The sequence below is a fragment of the Acomys russatus genome, chromosome 21 (genome assembly GCF_903995435.1).
Source record: "Acomys russatus chromosome 21, mAcoRus1.1, whole genome shotgun sequence".
Classification (NCBI taxonomy): Eukaryota; Metazoa; Chordata; class Mammalia; order Rodentia; family Muridae; genus Acomys; species Acomys russatus.
The window spans coordinates 22,245,139-22,266,706 of NC_067157.1; the positions used below are offsets into that span (position 1 = coordinate 22,245,139).

Genomic DNA, 21,568 nt, shown 5'->3' on the forward strand with positions numbered 1-21,568 from the left:
CCCCTATATATTCTCATAGGGTATCAAGTCTCTTCTTGGCTACTTGCTGTCCTTCCTCTGAGTGCCACCAGGTCTCCCCCTCCAGGGGACATGGTCAAATGTGAGGCACCAGAGTACGTGAGAAAGTCGTATCACACTCTCCACTCAACTGTGGAGAATATTGTGACCATTGGCTAGATCTGGGAAGGGGTTTAAAGTTTACCTCCTATTGTCCTTGGCTGGTGCCTTACTTTGAGCGGGACCCCTGGGCCCAAATCTGCCTATCATATTGTTCTACTTGTAGATTTCTAGGACCCTTTTATTTTGCTATTCTCCCATGCGTCTCTCATTTAAAGTCCCAATAGGATGCCTTCCCCTCTGTCCCAGTTTCCTGGTAAGTGAAGGCTTTCGTGGGACATGCCCCTTGGGCTAGTATGATTTTTCATAAGTATATACCACAACCACAAATGTGTACCAATAAGAATTTAAAGTCAACATCAACAGTACTTACTTGGTATTTTCCCAGGTTTTTCTGATAAAAAAAGAATATAGATTTCTTGTTAATAACATGATAAAGTAAGTAAAATAAAACTGTAGCATGTGTCATTGGACTATGCTAATGTTTCTAATGCCTTTGGGTTGCTTCCCTACTGATTTAGAGTTAATAAACAAATAGTCTCCATTGCCCATGAACATGATTCTTTGAATAACCCAGTCTCTTTTATGGAAGAAAATATAGTCTTTCAGATGCTATAAAAATCCTTCATCTCCAGTGTCAAAGAATTTAATTAAAAAACGTTCTTACTAAAACCAGCAAGATGTTTTAAAAGTTACTTTCATTCAACTGTAATTATAGGTAACATGATCACGATTACTTCGCATGATGTAGTTTATGTACACACTTTACAATTTCTAAACTACATAAAATATATTGAGAATTATTCTCCTTTCAAAGATGCATAAAAACAAGTAACTGCTAATTACATTAAAACTAATGACTCTGCAAACGCATCATACAAATTTGATTATTTTCTCTTCAGTGAGTGATGATTATTTAAAATAGAGCACACCATCAACTGTATGTATTTAACGTGAACGCACAGCGAGGTGGAGATGATTTCTTAGAAAAGGGGGAGAATCATCCCTCCCTCCCACCAATATTTATTAAGTCAAAACGTTCAGGCTTCAGAATATAATTTTAACAGAATCTGCATTACATCGATATACTTTGAGCTCTGAAGAGTTTGTAGTGTAGAATTAAGAATTAAAAATTGACAAAAATGCAAATTTTATAGAAATTAACTTGAGATAGAAGACTTGTTTGGGGGATCGTTGCAGCTGAATGCCTTAAACACAAAAATCACAAAAGTAAGTAACTAAATTTCTTCACTAATATTTTTATTACTTAAAAAAAAATCTGGCATGATTAAGAAGACAGAACCTAAGGAGGAGCCAAGTGGAAAACAAGATACAATGAGCCACCTGTTAAATGAAGGAACAAGGAAGGCTTTCTCAACTCACTGTGACTTGGAGCTGTGCTTCCAGAATCAACAATGCTTCTACACTGAATGCTATAATGTGATAGCCATTATTAAACACACAGCAAAACAATGTATCTAGGGGCATCTCGCTCTTTGCCTATACATGCTTCATTTAATAAGCAACAAAGAAACCTGGTGAAAAACAGGGCTGGCTTTCCTCTCAATGAGAATCTCCCTGTTTATTACCAAGGAGAATAATTGGCTTTAAGTTTGCTTCTCCACCAACTTAATTGAATTGGCCTAAATTTATTTTACCTTTGTTACATAATGAATTAACAAGGTTTATTTGTAATATTGTGATATCACCTTAACACATAACTTTATTTTGAAGGGCAAAAATTTGCCAATTTCATGTTGGTATTTTAAAGTTTATTGCTTGGTTTAATTGGTTTTAAAAGTATATATATAATATATATCATGCTAATTTTCTTTAGTAACAAATAAAATAAATCTCAGTTGAAATTGTTTTAAACCAATATACATATATAAAGATTTGATATTATTCATGCAGTTAAAAGCTCTTGTAGTAGACAATTTTGTTCACCTGGCATGACTAAAATATTTTCCTGATAATATTTTTTCATATTCATAATTCTTTGTTGAAACATTATCTTTCTACTAGATTTTTCAGTCTATGCTCTCTCTTGTGCATTAGCAAAAGGCATATCTACAAAACTTTTTAAAAATTATTAGTATTAATAGTTATGGGGTTGAGCACTGTATGAATTTTCATAGCAACAGAGAATAAGAATATTCATAAAATTCAGTTTTACCTTTAGTCACATTATGCACCTGAAGATTTTCTCGTCTTGTGGGAACTGTTTATTAAAAATGCATATTAAGATGTGAAACTTTAAAGTAACTGCATTTAATGTTTGCCTTCTTGTAAATATTATATTTATGAACATGGGATAACTGCAGTGTTATAACTAGTTTCTCAAGGCAATTTTCAACAATTTAATATTATAATGCACTAATAACTAACAATAAATGGTAACAAAAATATTGTTTTACTGCTATAAAGAGATGCAATAGTAACACAAGATTTGATTAGTAGCCATGAAAAATAGGTCACCCTGACACACTGGCCATTATTATAACCAATAATCATGCTTTTTTTGGGGGGGTTTAGTATGTATTTCTTAGATAATCCCGGCCTCTGTAAGTTTTCAAATTATTACCCTAAAACCAGTCCTGTTTGTATAATAAATAGCTTACTAACTAATGTAAACCTAATTTTATGGGGAAAAGAGCAGTGTCCTACAGCTTCCAGATTGCCCACCAGTGGCAAAATAAATAAATGTTTAATTTCAACAACTGCTGTTTCATTAGTTAATCTCTTGACAATACCATCAGTATGTATTTACCAGTGATTTCTTTCAATCAAAACAAGACCTTCAATATTCACATATTACATTTTACTTGAAGATACAAAAACATTATAATTCAAATAATTTTGATTTCAAAACTTGGCTTAATTTTATCTTTTTCTGAAAATACACATTCATCAATAGTAAAAAAAAAAGTTTCTTAAATAAATGCTTTTATTCATATATCTTAAAGTTTGTGAATGAATTTGTGTCATCAATATCCACAGTTCAAGAGTCAAGTGTATGGACTTCATGTATCAATAACATGTAGAATTTGCTTCAGGGTATACATTTCTATTTCCTTGATACTTAGTAATAATGATGAGAAGCCTATACCCTTTAAACTTTGAAGTGATACTTCTATATAATGTCAGCATCTGCATTTTCATTAATTGATATTATTCATTTTTATTGTTAATGAGCCATGCATGTATAAATTTTCTGTATACCTTTACTTTCCTTTTCAGATTTTTCAATTTTCTTCTTTCCTAGGGAGGAAATTAACATGAAATAATCAGCCTTTGAGACATAATGTTCTCATTCGCTTTAGAATACTGAAGATGATACTTGACCCCAAGAGGAGGGGTGGTTGATCAGGGCTATCCCATTTCAAGGTATGCAGGGACTTTCTATGTATGAGAATAAATGTGCTGATTATATTTAGGTACTTGTATGTGTACTGTTCCTGACTTTTTTGTTACGTATTTTGAAGAGCAAGACCATGATATCAAAAAGGTATTCAAGAGAGAAACAGAAAAAAAATCTGAATTTTATTGTCACTGCATAATTAGGGTTTGACACTGTGCAGTTGTTTCTCCAACTAATCAATGTAAACAATGAAAAAGTACTTGAGACGGCTAGACTGTAGAAGTAGGTTAGCAAATCAGGGTTATGATGGATGGTTTTCTTTAGTATGTGTTGTAGAGAAGAAATAATGAGAGAAAACAAAATACAGCTAGAAATATGCAGTGTTTTTCACTCACTTTTACAGTGGGTTTTGGAAGTCTTGTGGTTGTCTGCAGATGAGAACACTAAGAATTTGAGCATTTGTGCAACTTTCTGCCTGTTAATAGTACACAATTAGAGAAAGACCCTGGTTACAACTTTCTGCCTGTTAATAGTACACAATTAGAGAAAGACCCTGGTTACAACTTTATGCCTGTTAATAGTACACAATTAGAGAAAGACCCTGGTTACAACTTTCTGCCTGTTAATAGTACACAATTAGAGAAAGACCCTGGTTACAACTGTTTTCCACAATTCACTATTATTTGATATCAGAGATGAAATACTTACCTGAGTCTATGACTTCTGGTGTCCCCTCTTTAGAAGGATAAAAAGAAAAAATAATAATGTTTATTTCACTAGATAATTAAACTTAATTTTCAGATATTACTAAATCACAATAGACAGAAATGTTCAAAATAATAAAGAAAATTTCTGATAATTAGTACTTCTTAACCATGGTTAATCATTTACATTGTAAATAGATTTGTGGTACAATGTAATTAGAAAAAATCCAATATGATACAGAATTACAAACCATATAAATTCTAATATAAACCATAAAACTCTCTATCATCAATGTTTAACTTGATCTCATAGATGCATACATTATTCATTGACTTTTATTAAATTACCATATATAAGATTCTGTGCCACGGGCAATGAACGGAGGTTTATAAATGTCAGTGAAAACTATAGCAGCAAGTGACTTAGCTCTTAAAGATATAAAATATCATTTATCTTTAGTTAGGACATTGCTTAAACAGTCTTTGTTTTTTCTCAGTTTTTGACAGACTAATAATATCCTAAATGTTACTAAGTTTTCTTTCTCCTTAAAACTTACGTGAAAAGATCAGTATTTACTGAATGTAAGCCTCTCTAACTATAAAAACATACTTCTTAAAACATTATTTTATAAAAACACTGATGTATTTAGTAATCTGTCTTTACAAATTTCTGAGAGTTACTTCCGTAATTTAAGAAGTGACATATTTTGTGATGACTATAATTAATAAACAATGGTTCATAAACAAAATGGTATTTCCATATATCAAGCATTCTATTTTAACTTGACTCCCTTCATTTTGATAATATTCATTACATCAGTAGTGATAATATGAACTAAATATGGCAACAGTTTTTTCCAATGCAAGGGTAGTATTTAATGTTTAAGGTTGGCACTAGATGTCTTCAGAGGAAATCATGACTGCATTACTTAAAGAATGTCATAATGCTGTTATGAAAGCAATTAGCACTTGATGTTTAAAATATTTAAAATGAGCTCCTCCTCAGCCTTTGTTCCTCTGTTGGTGTCAGCAGGTGATTGTGGAGGGAATTTCTCCTGGGCCAGTAAGCATGGGGACCAGGTAAGGAACCTTCACTCTTTCCTGTCCTCTAGTCACAGTTCCCCAGGAGAGCCTCAGTCTGTGGCAGATCACTTGCAGGAACCTGTCCTCCCTCTTTGCCTCATTCCCTGTGGACTCTGCTTTACCTGTAGTCAGAACCAGCTTTCCTCTGCCTCTCGATTATTTCACAGCCTACTTCAACCACTCTCTTGATCCCTTACTGACATCCATAAAACCTAGAAATATCTTCTAATCTCCCTGGTACTCTTAGTGGCAGGGACTAAGAAGCAGCCCTGGCAGGAAACCACACCCACAATATGGACCTATACCCGGAGATGGCAACAGAAACCAAGGAATAATACACCTACCCCACAAAGCAAGCCAGACATTAGCACCTAGAGTCACAATCATCACAAAAGCAGATGTCTCGACACCAGCACAGAATACAAGCATTAACAACAACAACAACAACAAAGACAACATGTCTCCATCAGAACCCAGCAACTCTACTAAGAAGATCCTTGGAAATGCATTGTAACTGAAGCCCAAGGCAAAGATTTCAAGATACCTACAGATACCTACTATGAATATGTTCAAGGTTTTAAAGGAGGATACAAATAAGTCCATTAATAAAACATGTGAAAACAGACTGGAGTGAAACAGGTAAAACAGTTCAAGACATGAAAATAAAAATAGAATCACTGAAGAAAACCCAAATGAAGTGAAACTAGAAAGGAAAAATGTAGGAAGTCTAACAAAAATCTCAATATTAAGACTCACTAGCCTTCCATAAACTAATGGAAGAGAGAATCTCAGGCACTGAAGATGATATAGAAGAAATAGACAACTCAGGGAAAAATAAATCCAAAAATATATTTTTATAAATTATCCAGGCATGAAATATCAAGGAAATCTGGGACATAATAAAATGACCAAATATATGAAAATATAGAAGAAGAGTTAATAGAGGAAGGTGGTGAAACACATGTCAAAGGCACTGATAATACTATTTTTACAAATCTTATTTTCTGTTGAAAACAGATTGCTTTTGTGCAATATATTATGATTATAGCTTATCCTTTCCAATTTCCTCCCAAAGTCTCCTTCATCTGCCCAAATCTACACCCTTTCTTTCTCTCTGTCATTAAAACACAATGGCCTATACAGCATATATATGTATATATTTACATATACATATACAACAATAAAATAAAGTATAATAATATATTTGAACAAAATAACAGAAGAAAATTTCTCTAACCTACAGGAGGAAGTTTTTTTTTTACGATACAGGAGTAAACAGAACACCAAATAGGCAGGACAATAAACAAATTCCCCATAACATAAATATCAAAACACTAAATGGGGAGGACAGAGGAAAATATTAAAAGATGCAAGAGAAAAAGAAAAAATAACATAGTAAGAGTAGACCCACTAAAATCACCCCACCTTCTAAATGGAGACTCTAAATCCAGAGGAACATGTGCAGATGTTCTACAAATTTTTGGAGACCACTGATTTTCATCCAGCCTACTATACCCCTTATAACTTTCAATCATAATGACATAGAAAGAAAGAGATTTCATGGTAAAACCAAGTTTAAGCAGAATCTATAAACAAATCCAGTTGTGTAGAAAGTTCTAGAAAGAAAACATCAACCTTGATAGGCTAACCAACCAAAGAAAGCACAAGGCATAAGCAATCTCAAACCAACCTGTCAAAACAGCAGGAGAAACACACCATAACATCAAAATAACAGGATCAGCAAACACTGCTCATTCCTTACTCTCAACGTCAGTGATCTCAATACCCAAATAAAGAGACGTAGACTTATAGATTGTATTAGAGAACAGGATCCATCTTTCTGCTGCACTCAAGAAACACATCATAACATCAAGGATACATATCATTTCAGGATAGAAGGATAGGAAAAGTCATTCCAAATAAATGGATCCAAGATACAAACATGCATAGCTATTTTAATATCTTCAATATTAAATTGAATAATATTGATAATCAATAATAATAATCAATAATAACTTCAAACCCAAACTAATCAAACAATATAGAAAAAGACAATACAAGCTTATCAAAGGAAAAATATACCAAGAGGATATTGTACTTTAAACACTGATGCAACAAACATCCAAGTTCATAGAGAAACACTGCAACAGCTAATATCATATAACCCACACACAGTGATAGTTAGTGACTTCAGTATGTCACTCTTGCCATTAGTCAGGTTACCCATACAAAACTGAACACAGAAATGCTGAAGTTATAAACCAAAAGGATCTAACAGATATCTATAGAAAAAATGATATATTTTCTTCTCAGGAAGAAATTTTTCCTAAATTGACCATATACTTAGACACAAAGTGAGCTTCAATAAACACAAGAAAATTAAAATAACACCTTGCCTTCTATCTGACATCCATGGATTAAAGTAGGATATTAACAACGCATATGACATGAAGTTTATATACCTATGAAAACTGAACAGCTCACTACTGAATGAACCCTGCTCAAGATTGAAATCACAAAGGAAATTTAAAAAATAAATAAAAGTTAAAAATTCAAAGTATTTCATTAAAATAAATAAATATTTTTTATTAATATATTCTTGTTACATCTCAATGGTTATCCCATCCCTGTATCCTCCCATTCTTCCCTCCCTCCCATTTTCCCATTATTCCCCTCCCCTATGACTGTTCCTGAGGGGGATTACCTCCCCCTGTATATGCTCATAGGGTATCAAGTCTCTTCTTGGCAACCTGCTGTCCTTCCTCCGAGTGCCACCAGGTATCCCCCTCCAGGGGACATGGTCAAATGTGAGGCACCAGAGTTCGTGAGAAAGTCATATCCCACTCTCCACTTTAAAAGAAAATTAAAAACTCTTTATTTTTTTTTAATTTTTAAAAATTTATTCTTGTTACATCTCAATAGTTATCCCATCCCTTGTATCCTCCCATTCTTCCCTCCCTCCCATTTTCCCCTTATTCCCCTCCCCTATGACTGTTCCTGAGGGGGATTTCCCCCCCCTGAATATGCTCATAGGGTATCAAGTCTCTTCTTGGTAGCCTGCTATCCTTCTTCTGAGTGCCACCAGGTCTCCCCCTCCAGGGACATGGTCAAATGTGAGGCACCAGAGTTCATGTGAAAGTCATACCCCACTCTCCACTCATCTGTGGAGAATGTACTGTCCATTAGCTAGATCTGGGTAGGGGTTTAAAGTTTACCAGCTGTATTGTCCTTGGCTGGTGCCTTAGTTTGAGAGGAACCCCTGGGCCCAAATCTGCCTACCATAATGTTCTATTTGTAGGTTTCTAGGACCCTCTGGATCCTTCTACTTTGCTATTCTCCCATGCTTCTCTCATCTAGAGTCCCAATAGGATTTGTTCAACCATGTTCATAGCAGCCTTATTCATAATAGCCAAAACATGGAAACAGCCTAAGTGACCATCAGTAGAAGAATAGATAAAGAAACTGTGGTACATATACACTATGGAATACTACTCGGCTATTAAAAACAAGGAATTCCAGAAATTTGTGGACAAATGGATTGAGCTAGAAATGATCATAATGAGTGAGTTAACCCAGAAGCAGAAAGACTCAAATGGTATATACTCACTTATATCTGCATACTAGCCCAAGGTGCATGTCCCATGAAAGCCTTCACTTACCAGGAAACTGGGACAGAGGGGAGGATATCCTATTGGGACTCTAGATGAGAGAAGCATGGGAGAATAGCAAAGAAGAAGGATCCAGAGGGTCCTAGAAACCTACAAGTAAAACTGTTTATAATCGAATGAATATGAGGACACAACATACCCCAACTTATGGAAAACAATGGAGGTGGCCAAGATCAATAAAGCAAATGATTGACAGCTCATGCTCTTGAGGATGTGGGGTAAAGGGAACATCCATCCATTGCTGGTAGGAATACAGATTCATACCTCCACTATGGAAATCAGAGTGGTAGTTCTTTAAGAAGTTGAGAGCATATCTACATCAAAATCCAGCTACACCCCAAAACTACAGCCTACTTCAGAGGCAGTTCCTCATCTATGTTCATTTCTTCTCTATTCATAATAGCCAGAAACTAGAAACCACCTATATCTACCAAGGGATGAATAGACACAGAGAAGGCAGTACATCCACACAATAGAATATTACTAAGCCATTTGAAAATAGTGAAATTTGCAGGTGAGTGGCTGGTGCTATAACAAATTTTGAGTGAGGTAACGTAGGCCCCCAAAGACAAATACTTTATGTATTCTCTTGTTTGTGCGTGCTAGTTGTTAAGTCTTTAATTAGCAGGCTACCCAATCCACAAAACCACAGAGGGTATATGTGGAGTATGGAGTTATGGTAAAGGGCAGGATCTCCTGAGGAAGGGAAATAGAATATATAGTTTGATTAGGGAGTGGCAGGGAGCCTGGAAGAGAAAATTAAATGGAGAAGGGCCAGAAAGAGGGGAATAGTGGATAAATTATAGAGAGGGACAACTAAAGCTAAGGATGATTTGAGGATTCTTAGTGAAGCCTACTATATCAGGGGATTCTTTAAAGATACACAGTTATGAGATAAATCTAAATACAATTACCACATAACAGGGCAAACAAAGCCCTAACTCAATATCTCTTGCTGTGATGTGAGTGCTGGGAAAAGAACCTGGGTTCTCTGGAGGAACAGCCAGCGTTATCAGCTGCCGAAGCATCTCTTCAGCTACACTGTCATTTACTTTTTTCTCACTGGCATTCTTCCATGAAAAATGTACTAGCTACTTAGCTATGGTAAAGGAAAAAAATTTAGTCATTCCCTGTGTATTCTAATATAGTTCGCTAAGCATATCAATAGACACACATCCTCATAATAATAAATCCTCACAATAAATTGGACATACCAGTATCTCTTGTCAATCAAGTTCTGTTATAGAACTTTATATTAATAAGACTATTTTTAAATTTTACTTTACCACTTATGGACACTGTAAAATTAAAATCTCATAATTGAATAGTCTTTTAAAAATAACTTGTTAGTAGAATGTGAGTGTTAGTGTACATACGCACATATATTTTGGCACATGAATGGAGGTCAGAGTACAACACTGTGGACTCTGTGTTTTCTGTCCACATTTAACTGGATCCAGGGGATTGAACTCATGTCACACGGCCTTGGGCAACATGTACTTTTACCTTATGAGCCACCTTACTCCACATCTTTAAAGTTCTAAATTATATACTTACTTGAAGATGGCTTAGGCTTATCTAAAAGGATAAAAAAGATAAGTTAAAAATCTCTATATACATTTAACATTCTAACTCTATATTTTCTATTTTGATCTTTTAGTTAAAATGGGAAATTTTAAGTATATATTAAAATAAGTAAGACAGGAATATTTTATTAGTTTTCAAAATGTTTTCCAACAGGTTCCCAGAGAACAGGTGTAGCATTTGGGAGTGTGGAACTTCATGGTTTTCTCTTCATCTTCAAGATTTCTGCTTTTATTGGATAAGATATGAATACTTAAGATAATCTAAACTGCTTGCTTCCTATTTATGAGTGGCACTGAATATAAATTCTGCACCCATTCTTTCTGAGAACCTATTAATATTCAATAATAATGTGAACTTTCCAGAGTATGAATGAAAAGCGACATAAAATATGAGGAAGAATAAATATATGGTTGATGAAAATCTCCACTTTATAATTATAATCCTCACTCTCCAATACATCATGCCTTCTCAAATTATTAATTAGAATACTATTCGGTCTTACATATAACCTTTCTTTATTTAAAAACATATAATATTTTGCTATTATTTGTGGTGTCTTTTAATAGTAATTGGAAGTATAGAGAATAGAAGATGCTTTTTTAGTTAGCATCCCTTATGTGAAAGCATCTGAGCTATATAAAGTAGTTCATATCAGGAAACTGAGTAATATTATGAAATAATGAGCTAATCATTACAGATTTCAAAGAGCTTATTTTAAGAATATATAATTCTTGCTGGTTTGTAACCAGTCAGAGTTAACATGTGTAATTGTTAAGAATATTCTAAAGCTATGTAAAGGGATTCTAACTCATGAGAAAGAAAAATGGCAATAATACTAATCTTGCTAAACAGCAATTATCATGGAAAGAACTTGTATGTCATAAAAGCAAATGCAGTTTTCTAGCTTCTCTGTATTATGTAGCATGCTGTGGTAATCTGTTTTGACTGCCTCTAATACCATAGCTCTACTGTCAGAGAAGACAGGTTATAGTGCAAAACCCAAAACTAAACAGTACTCATAAAGAAAACAAAAACTGCCTACTTCATTTTTTTTTTCATCTCAAATTTAATAAACATGGTGAACAAAGACAGAATGTGAGCCAAAGGTGCCAAGAATACCTGTTTTTATAGGCTGACGCTCTTTTTCTTGGTGCTCAGCTTTTTCTAGAGAGAAAAATGAAAATTTACAGGAGATGTGAATAGTCCTGGAGCAGGGACTGTGTCACATTTTATATCAGCAGATGTCCTCACTTGCAGGAGAAGCATGCTCCTAAAGCTGTTTCTATGCAACTTGTAACACAGCAAGTGTATAGTCAAAGAATATATTACAGACAGGGCTAGATTCATTTAGGGGACCCTGAAAGGCAATGTCAGGTTATTCCATTCTTGTCAAACCCTGTGGTTTAAGAACACAACCAGCCGCCAGCGTTTTACTCCTCTGACCTTTCTGTTTTCTGTTTTCAACTTTCTTTCTTTCCTGAACCATTTAGTTCAGGTCATTTACTCTTGTCTTGTTAAGAAAAAATATAAGCCCCATGTGCCTTCCTTTAGAATATACCACACTCCATACCCTGCTCATCACCCTGCCTTTCCAGGTCCTGCAAGGAGCAGCACAGCCTCATCTCAATGGGTTCTAGGATGTGGCACATGAAACCAAAATGTGTGAGCAAGAGGTGGCTCTCTTAAGCCCTCTGAAAAAAATTCAGAGTCATATTGTTTTAAAATAAATATCTTCCTCCCATCAAATGCAGAACTAGAAAGTCCCACATTGTGGAATCTCTCAAAAAGAAGTGGTAATATTTGAAAACTAAGCAAAAACTCGAGCAGGCCACACATAGGCTCCCACTAAGGACCTCCAGAGTTAGTCTTGAGGTGTTGCCAGATTGCATCTGTCTTTTCTCTCCTTCACTCTTGAACTGAGAGGTTCTCTGAAATTGCTGGTATTTTGCTCCAGCATCACAGACCAAGCCTCGGCGTATATGGAAATAGTGAAGAGCTACAGCACACGAGAATAAGTTGTAGAATAAATTTGATACCTTTCAAGAATAGAGACCCATAAACTAAATCTACATTAATGCTATGCTATATATTCAGACAAAATAAGATGCAGGAGTCAATGTTCAAGTATAAAATATAGCAAGAGCAGCAATAGAAGTGTAAAATAAAGTGACAATCATCAGACATGGGCATACAAAATATGGGTCAGGAGTTCTAGGGTGCCATTATGGTCTAATTAGCCTCTATTTGTCCACACCCCATCTCCTGAGCTACCAATATGGCATCCTGTTTTCTTTGTCACATTTTTCTTTAGATATTATCACTTAGTTTTTACTCAGTGGTTAAACATATGTTACGTTCTCATCTCAGTTTGTGTTCTATGGGCACATCTCTCTGAGAAGCAGAACCGTTATTTTGACAGAGTATTGGCCTTGTTTACCTGTGTGAATATGGTTAAATGTTAGCAACCTCTGGAGTTCCAATAGCACTTTTTAAAATATTTGCCTTTGCAGATTTGAGTATAAAGAAACGAGTGATCTCTGAAGTTCTCAAGTTCAACTTAGAAGGAAATGCCTCTATTTCAGTAGATAAATGGAGAAATGCTTGCAAATGTGTGTTTTTTTCTAAATGCTAAAGTCTGGAATGGAGCCTAAAACATAAAATTTAATAATAAGTACAGTAAATAAAACAGTAAGTATAGTCATTTGTTTGCCTTGCCACTCACTCTGAAGATTTGCTATGGGTTTCCTGTTTTAGGTTTTTGATTTCCTGTAAGAACTTTCCTGTTTAATATTAATAATACTGATAGACTTTTCAGAAATTTCTTTTATACAAATATTATGAATCACTGATTAATAGTGAAATGTAAGGAAGTTGAATCAAAACCATCAATCAACATTAATTTATCACTTACACAGATAATTTTGTTAAGGGCTATAATAAAAACAAACAAACAAAACAACAAGCAAACTGTTAAAATTGGAGTTAGTAGGGTATTTTTCTTGCCGGCATAGGGCTTAACAGTGGATAATGAAGAAAAATAGAAAGCATATTGATGAGTACACTAGCCAGAGGAAAAATATATACATACATACATACATACATACATACATACATATATATATATATATTTGTTCTTGTATTTTTCTTTCATCTTAAAACAAATGTGTTGTCTCCTAGTACTATTATGTTAAAATAGCAAATATAGTTAATCATATTGCTTAGTGAAAATTGATTAGAGACAATGAAATGCACATCACACTTAAAATGATCTCTGTATGTGAAATACAACTATGCTGAGGAAGTTTTTTTATAATCCTTAAATATCCATAAGAGACTGAGATACTCTGGCATTAGGGAATGCCTTAACATGCCACTGTGAAAAAAACAAGATGTCAAAAATTTACTCCCTGATAGAAGAAAAAACAAATGGTCATGTGGAGTGAAGTAGGTGCTTTCCTAATAGTCTATACTGTTTATGGATTATTGTCCCTTGAGTTCTGTTTTCTTCCAAGAAATATTTGAAACCTGCCTATCTCATTATCTCTGTTCAAAGAAAAAATGCTTCATAAATATTTTGTTTTAGAATAATTATTATTAATAAATTCTGAATGGTCAAAGTGGTAAGATTTTCTTCTAAGATTGGAAGAAAGGAGGCTACATGGTTCAAGACATCTGTTCTGAAAAAGACTCAGAAGGTTTCTTTTGTTCTTTCTGAGAAAGTTTCTCTAACAGAAAGAAATCTGATCCTCTTTTTTTCCCACACATGAAATAGTGGAAGCATGTTATACAAATCAGTCCTTAAGGAAGATTTTATATATATATATATATATATATATATATATATATATATATATATATATATATATATATATATTTCCACACACAACTCTCTGAAGAACTTCCATGAAAAGAACCATATGAACTGAGGTATAAGCTTCAAATTCTCTGATTTGATTTTGTTTAAAAATTTTATTTGCTATTCTATGTTCGTGTTCTTGCCTCTGTGTATATTTTATTCATACATGCACATAAAATACCTCTCATAACACACATATATATATACATACAGAGACAAATAGATAGAAATAGAGAAAGAAAGATAGATAGATAGATAGATGATAGTAAGTTACTGATAATTGATTGATGGATGGTTGATAGATGATAAAGAGTGAATAAGCATGTACATTATAGAGGTCAGAGAATGAGTTTTGGAAGTAAATTCTCTTGTTTTATTATGGGACTTGGGAATTAGGTTCAGGTCATCTGGCTTATATACTAAGCATGTTTGTTTGTTGGCTATCTTGTTGATCTAGATTTCTGCAATTTCAAGACTAGAGAAAATGTGGCTTGAAAAAAATACAAAATTTTAATACCTGATATTTAATATTTTATATGGATTAATAAATTATATGTAAGTTAGTCACAATCTGAAAAAAATAATATTAAGCCACTTTCTGCCACCTTCAATGAAAGTTATTTTTAAATTATTCAAAATAACTCAGAATTTTAGAATTTATGGCTTAAAAAGTATACACGATTTATCTATGATTACTCAGTAATATATCTGCCCTAACAAGAACTGAACAGTAACAAATAAATATTCAAGCTAACACTTAAGGGGGAAATCTCTTGTGTCCCCACCCCTAGACAAAGAACTACTAGCAAGTAATTAAAGAGAAAGAACTAGACTTTCTCAGTGATGTGTCCCTTTTGCTTTCCCAATATCAGTTTTTAGCCATGAACAAGCAACATTTAATAGACTCAGCAGGTTGTGTGTGGAAAAAAATAATCATCATTGGAAGAAAAGTCATGAATATTAAAGTTAGGGAGCATAGGAGAGGTTAGAGGAAAGAAAGTTAAAGAGGAAACTGATGTTATTGTATTGTAACTTAAAAATTAAAAATATAAAACTTATACATACTTCATGCATACTTGTGTATATCTAGACACACACTGATATAGAGAATATGATTACAAATGAATATCTTTACCTGTCTTTTCTGCTGTAATAGCTTTTACCTGCTTGAGAACTTTTTGTTCTGTGATAGGAAAACATGTTAATACAAGCAGAAATTTAAAACATATCAATAGAAAGCAATGATGTATTTGAACCTTGGTATTTTGTGTTTTTTTAAATGACAAAATAAAAACGTTATATTTTCTCAGTAAAGCAGCAAATGACAAGTTATTTTAGATCAAAATTTCCAGCATAGATGTTCCCAGTAGTTTTTTAAAATTTATTCTTGCAAGTTGAAATTGTCTCTCATTCTGTACATATGAACATTATTGCTTTTCCCCACTGTGATTAACAGCACTTACACAGATAGAGGTGTCTCTATAGGATTTATATGACTCTCTCATTACTCTATTAAAATAGGAAAATAGATTCTGAGCTTTCACATACTAATTACACTGTAAAAACTTTTGTCTCAAAGCAAAGTGATTAATGCAACAATCCTATATAAAATTAAACTCATCTTGTCATTGGTAGGAGTAAACTGTCTAGTTAAATATTCCATATAGAATGTTTCCCTGGACATAAGATAAAGAACACAAAGTTTGTACTAGAGTGCGAATTGTGTGGGAAAATTCATGTGCTTTATATATAATAGAGATTACACTCACTTTCTATGTGTTTTTGAGAATGGCAAATATTTAAGACAAAAACTTCTTCATTATAGAGTTTAACTAAGAAATTTTAATATTTTGCTGTTTTATTTCTGTCAATGAGGCAGCCATTTCAATATCTTCATGCTTTTGCCTTTATTTTACTACTCTTGTATTTTGTTGTATTTAGGATTCATATATATACAAGAATATATATATATATATATATATATATATATATATATTGCATGTATATTACATACATAGTTTCATGTGGCTCACACTAACGAGGAAGCAAGGAAATGTGTAGACTTCCTAAACATTCTTGGACCATGGTAGGTCTCAGGTGATAGGTAGTAAAAGGCAAATCCAAATGCAGTGCACTATTACCTGGGTGCTGACTGGATGCTCTCTGTGATAAGCCCAGGTGTGTTGGGCAGGGCAGCCGGGCAGTCTGTATGAATCCTACCATTAAAATCTCAGGTCAGCCAATACTGGGATAATGACTAAGACTAGAAATGTTATCACAGGTTCCTTTAGATCTGACTCTGTAATCTTCCTTTTGATACAACCAGAACAATTGGAGACAATTGGTTGTGGCAATACCACCTGGCAAATACCTGGTTTACCATGGGGAACAACTTTCTCTGGTTTGGCGACATCCTGTTCTGAAAGTAATAAAAAGGATGTTTCAGATATTTAATATATATGACACAATAAAAATTCTCTCTGACATAGGCCAATGGTTTATAAAATTGAAAATAACAGATATGACAGGAGGGAGAAAATAGTTTTAAACTTCTGTGCTATCCAAGAAGTCATATCAAGGGCTTAATGGCTTTGCTTTAGAAAACCCATGCACACTGACTTTTTAATTCACATATAGCACCTGTAATATTCAAATCACATGCTTTTTACAAAACATGAGTGTAGAAGCATAGATCAAACTTTCAGTTTTGGAAATGTACAATGTTATTTAAAGAGATTATATATGAGCATTACAAAGGGAATTAATGTACATACTGTGTGTTTGGGCCTTCTCAGATGACGCTGAAAGGGTAAGAAGTTAATAAATTACCTGATAAATACAATAGTTGAAAATAACTAATGTGAGTTCTAAGTGGTATTAGGCATAACTAGCTTTAAGCGGCTCTTTATTTTTAATGTTGGGCCAGTGATATGGTTCAGCAATTATGTGTGCTTGCCATCACGTTAGGATGTCCTAAGCTTGCTCTCCAGATCCCACATGATGGAAGAAGTGAGCCATTTCCCAGATGTTGTCCTCTGACCTCAATTTTCTAACCTTGGCATGAGTATATTCTCTCTCTCTCTCTCTCTCTCTCTCTCTCTCTCTCTCTCTCTCTCTCTCTCTCAAGAAATACATGTAACTTAAAAATTAGCATTGAAGTCTGGTAAGCAATACTCATCTCCAATAACCAAAAGCACAGGAAAATCAATCAGAAAAGGTAGATGTACATTACTAATTTCTGATGCATGCAAATGTATTCTTTACCAGAGCATCCAGACACACGTTATGATTGGCTGCAAGGTAAACTCTAGTGAGCAGTGAAGTGCATCAGGATGCTGTACATACATCCAGAGATGGATTCTTAGATTAGTTTATAAGGACAGATTCTGATATATCATTTCCCAGAATGAAGGAATGGCTTCCGAGTAGCTTGAGGGCCTTTATAAACTTGCCTCAGGTCGCAAACTAGTTGGTGCCACAAAAAGGACTTAATAATGACAGTGAAAACTAAAAAGAGGTTATCCAGTTTTTAGGTCAACATTACCAGTTAATACAATGATTAAGTTAGACTGTGGTGCTTCCTTAATAGCATTATCCAGGGCTTGGAAAAAATAGACACAGTGTAGAATTTTAGCTCCAACACTGATTAGCTTGAAAATGTTGAAAACCTAATTGTATGTGTTTGGTCTTTTGAACCATCTCCATAACTGCTGTATGAAGATAGCACTCACTGTGCTCTGCGCTTCCATGGTGACGGAAGGCCCAGTGCAGTGCTCAGCTGAACTTCACAGGACTCCTCTTGAGTTCTAGCCATTGTGCCTTCACACCCAAATAGCCCACAATTTTGTGAATTTGTGACTTTAGTGATTATTGATGGAAAAAAAAAAGCCACAAAACTGACATGCTCATACTTGATTTCAAAACACTCATAAGAATAAATTATAATTCCTGTAGTTGTTTCTGAGTCTATCAGTCATGATCCATCTGGGGGTCACATCAGATATCCTGTATATCAGATATATACGTTATGATTTATAAGAGTAGAAAATTACAGTTATGAAGTAGCAAGGAAATAATTTTATAGTTAGGGGTCTGTGCAACATAGTGAACTGAATTAAAAGGTCAAAGCCATAGGAAGGGTTAGAGCTGGAATAAAGCCATACTCTAGATATATCTTCCCAATTGGAAATCTGGATTTCACTTGAGTTCTCAGAAATAATATTGGACAATAGAATGGAGAAACTAACAAGGAACTGAAAGACTTTAAATTCCGTTGGTGGCTAGTAATATTTTCAATTTCAGCATGAGGAAACTGTTAATTCTAACACTACTTAACACACTGTTACCTGGTTTCGCTTCCCTTTTAATTTGTGGCTCTGAAAGGAGAAAAAGAATAGACAAAGTAAACCGAAGCACAAATTTATCATTGTAAATAATTTGTATTCGATTTTCTCCATAGAAAAATGGAGAATTTTGCTAATAATTAATCTTTATTCATGACACATTGTTAAGGAAAGATTGTTGCACACTGTAGTTAGAGACTCGCTGTACATTTGTCTGTCATTGAGCCATTGGTTAAAAATGTGCCTCAGGGGAGCAGGTAGTTGAATGTTGATTTAAACTTAAATTATCTCCTTCGTTTCAAGCTGCTTATAAGAAATATCTCCAAAATAACATTAGACAATTCAGTTCAACCAGACAAATTGGAAGAGATTGTTTTAAATAAATCTAATGGATATCTGGGTAATTTAGAAATTCAGGCATATCCTTGTATCCCCTGAGGACAGGTTGAGTTTTCAGCATCATTATCTGCAAAGTAACATTATTTGGAAATTGGGTTACTGCAGACATAATTAGTTAAGATAGGATGCATCCTTGTCAGGATCCAGTGAGTCCGCATAAGAGACAGAAAAATAGAAAGTGAGTATGTGACAATGGTTTTAGAGATTGAAGTGATGGATTGAAATCCCGAGGAATATAAACATTTCTGGTAAGCACTGAGAGAAGATGCAAGGAAGACATTTTAGCTAAGCTTGAAAAAGGTGTGTTGTTTAGCCTGCTGCACTGTGGTGGGACACACTAGCTGCTTCAAGAAACAGTGTGAAGTATTTTATTCATTCTCAGAAACTCATAGATTGTATAAGGTAGTGGAATACATCTGTAACAAGTACAAATATGAAAGGAGTCGGTGGAAGACATAGTGGGGTGATATTGAACAATTTTTAAATACTTGGAAGGGCCTGGATTACCTTTAAGATACTAATACTTGCTTAACACTGACACTGAAGACAGTTCTCCAGAGAATTAAGAAATAGTCTAGCGTTCCAGAGAGTAAAGTATGTCACATCTGCCTATGCCTCCCTGTATTATCTTCTACGTCCTAGTCTCACCTGACCTTCCTCTTCTTCTGGTTTCCCAACTTGGACCTTGCAGAGATCCATACCAAAAAAAAATCTGTATTTCTGTCTCCTCTGTTTTTGTTAGTCTGTTTGTTTTTTATTTCTTTGTTTGTTTGCTTTTTATAGACTAGCAGAAAATCACACAGTGAATGATATACATAGAAAAGAAACCCAGTCTTCACAGTACGAGAATAATAATGTCCAAGGCAAAAGCCAGTTGCTAGCACTTTCTAACATGGTGTCTGGCCACTGCATTCTCTGGAGAGGAGGGGTGTTGTGTCAGCACATGACAGAGGGAAGAAAAGGAGCAGGCATGCAAGCAAAAGGCAGCAGAAATAGCTTTCATACCAGCCTTGATCTCATTCTTTAAACAGGAACCTTCACTGTCTAATTACCATTTTTGTGGTTCATCTCCTAATCTGTTGCATTGATAATGCCTGGGCTTTGAATGAACACATTCAATTCCAAGTATAGTAACTGCGGTGAATTTAAATAACATGCCTCTTGGAACAAAAATGATGAAGGGGCCTCTGGAAAAAAATGTGAAGCAGCATTGGACCCTGGAGGAAAGAGTATGTTTATGGTCTTCGGAGAACAGTGTATTTGTTGAGAGGCAGAGAACTTAGATGAATTATGTTCTTCTGTAGATTGGAAGGGCCAACTTGTAAGTAAATAACTTGACTGTTTATTAGAAAAAAATTTGCAAGAAAATGCTAAAGACAAGTGTGGATTGGTATGTATTTATCCCTCATAATGGAATGTGAAAAACAACAAGAGTGAACTGTTAATGAACACAGAACCATCCCATGGTGTTCTGGAAACGTTTCATCCAGTCCATAATGATGCTAGAAACAGAGCTAACTTTATAGATAGATAGTTGTTTGAAATTATGTATATAGCAACTTGGTTCAACCAGTCACCACATAAAATAAAAGTGGCCCAGGAAGTAGCTGTGGAGGACCATCCTTATCATGGATTGATTGTAATATGAATCCAACTATTAAGAGTTTTATAAGAAAAGATGACACCACTAATGGGGTGGAGACAAGACCAAATGAAGAAATGACTGAAAAGTGTGGAGCCCTACCTGTGTAGTGAGGGCAGGGCCACCACCACACAAAGCCTAGAAGATGAAGGACGGAAACAGAAAGAAGATTCTCAAGCCCCAATAGCAGCCAGAACTGAAAACTCCTTTAACCATCACATCCTTAATTTTCATTCCAATTTTTCCAATCGAAATGTGAATGTGTACCTAATGGCTGTCTCATTATGGAATTTGGAAACAGATCATTCAAACAGATCTCAAACAGATCCTAGACTCTCAGAAACACAGGGAGAGAACACTTTTTATTACTTTTTTTCTTTCCCCAAATCTGATGTAGATCACCTAAGTAATGATTTTGACTTCTGGAATTGTTAAGTGAAATGAACAGGTAGACAATAGTATATATTGTAGTAATGAAGATTTGAAAATGTATGTATATTATCAATGCATTTTTCATATAGGAAGTATATGAAATTTGGCAAGAGACAGGCTTTAATAGAGTAAAGTGTGAACTCCAAAACAGTGTGTTCAAATCCTAATCTCCAGGACCTCAGAATATTATTCTTTCCTGAAATGTGCTCCTTGCACATATAATTAATTACGATGTAACAGTGGGAGTATAGGTAGGTCATTCATTGACTGTGACTAGTGTGCCTAACGGCAAAGCAACCGAGACAAAGATGATCATAAAGAAGATGGATGGCCATGTAACCATGGAGACAGAAGTTATGCTGTGTGGGGGGGAAAG

The 21,568-nt window shown here is 34.5% G+C and overlaps 1 protein-coding gene across 1 annotated transcript; it reads right to left on the minus strand.

The window, feature by feature from the left end:
* Positions 1 to 476: 476 nt before the first annotated feature.
* Positions 477 to 19,817, minus strand: LOC127204952 (triadin-like). Its single transcript, XM_051164074.1, has 9 exons — positions 19,772 to 19,817; positions 16,748 to 16,795; positions 15,512 to 15,559; positions 11,640 to 11,684; positions 10,491 to 10,511; positions 4,187 to 4,213; positions 3,340 to 3,378; positions 2,294 to 2,338; positions 477 to 511 (listed from the first exon to the last, which is right to left on the minus strand). The coding sequence occupies exons 1-9, from the start codon at positions 19,815 to 19,817 to the stop codon at positions 477 to 479; spliced, it is 354 nt and encodes a 117-aa protein (XP_051020031.1).
* Positions 19,818 to 21,568: the final 1,751 nt, after the last annotated feature.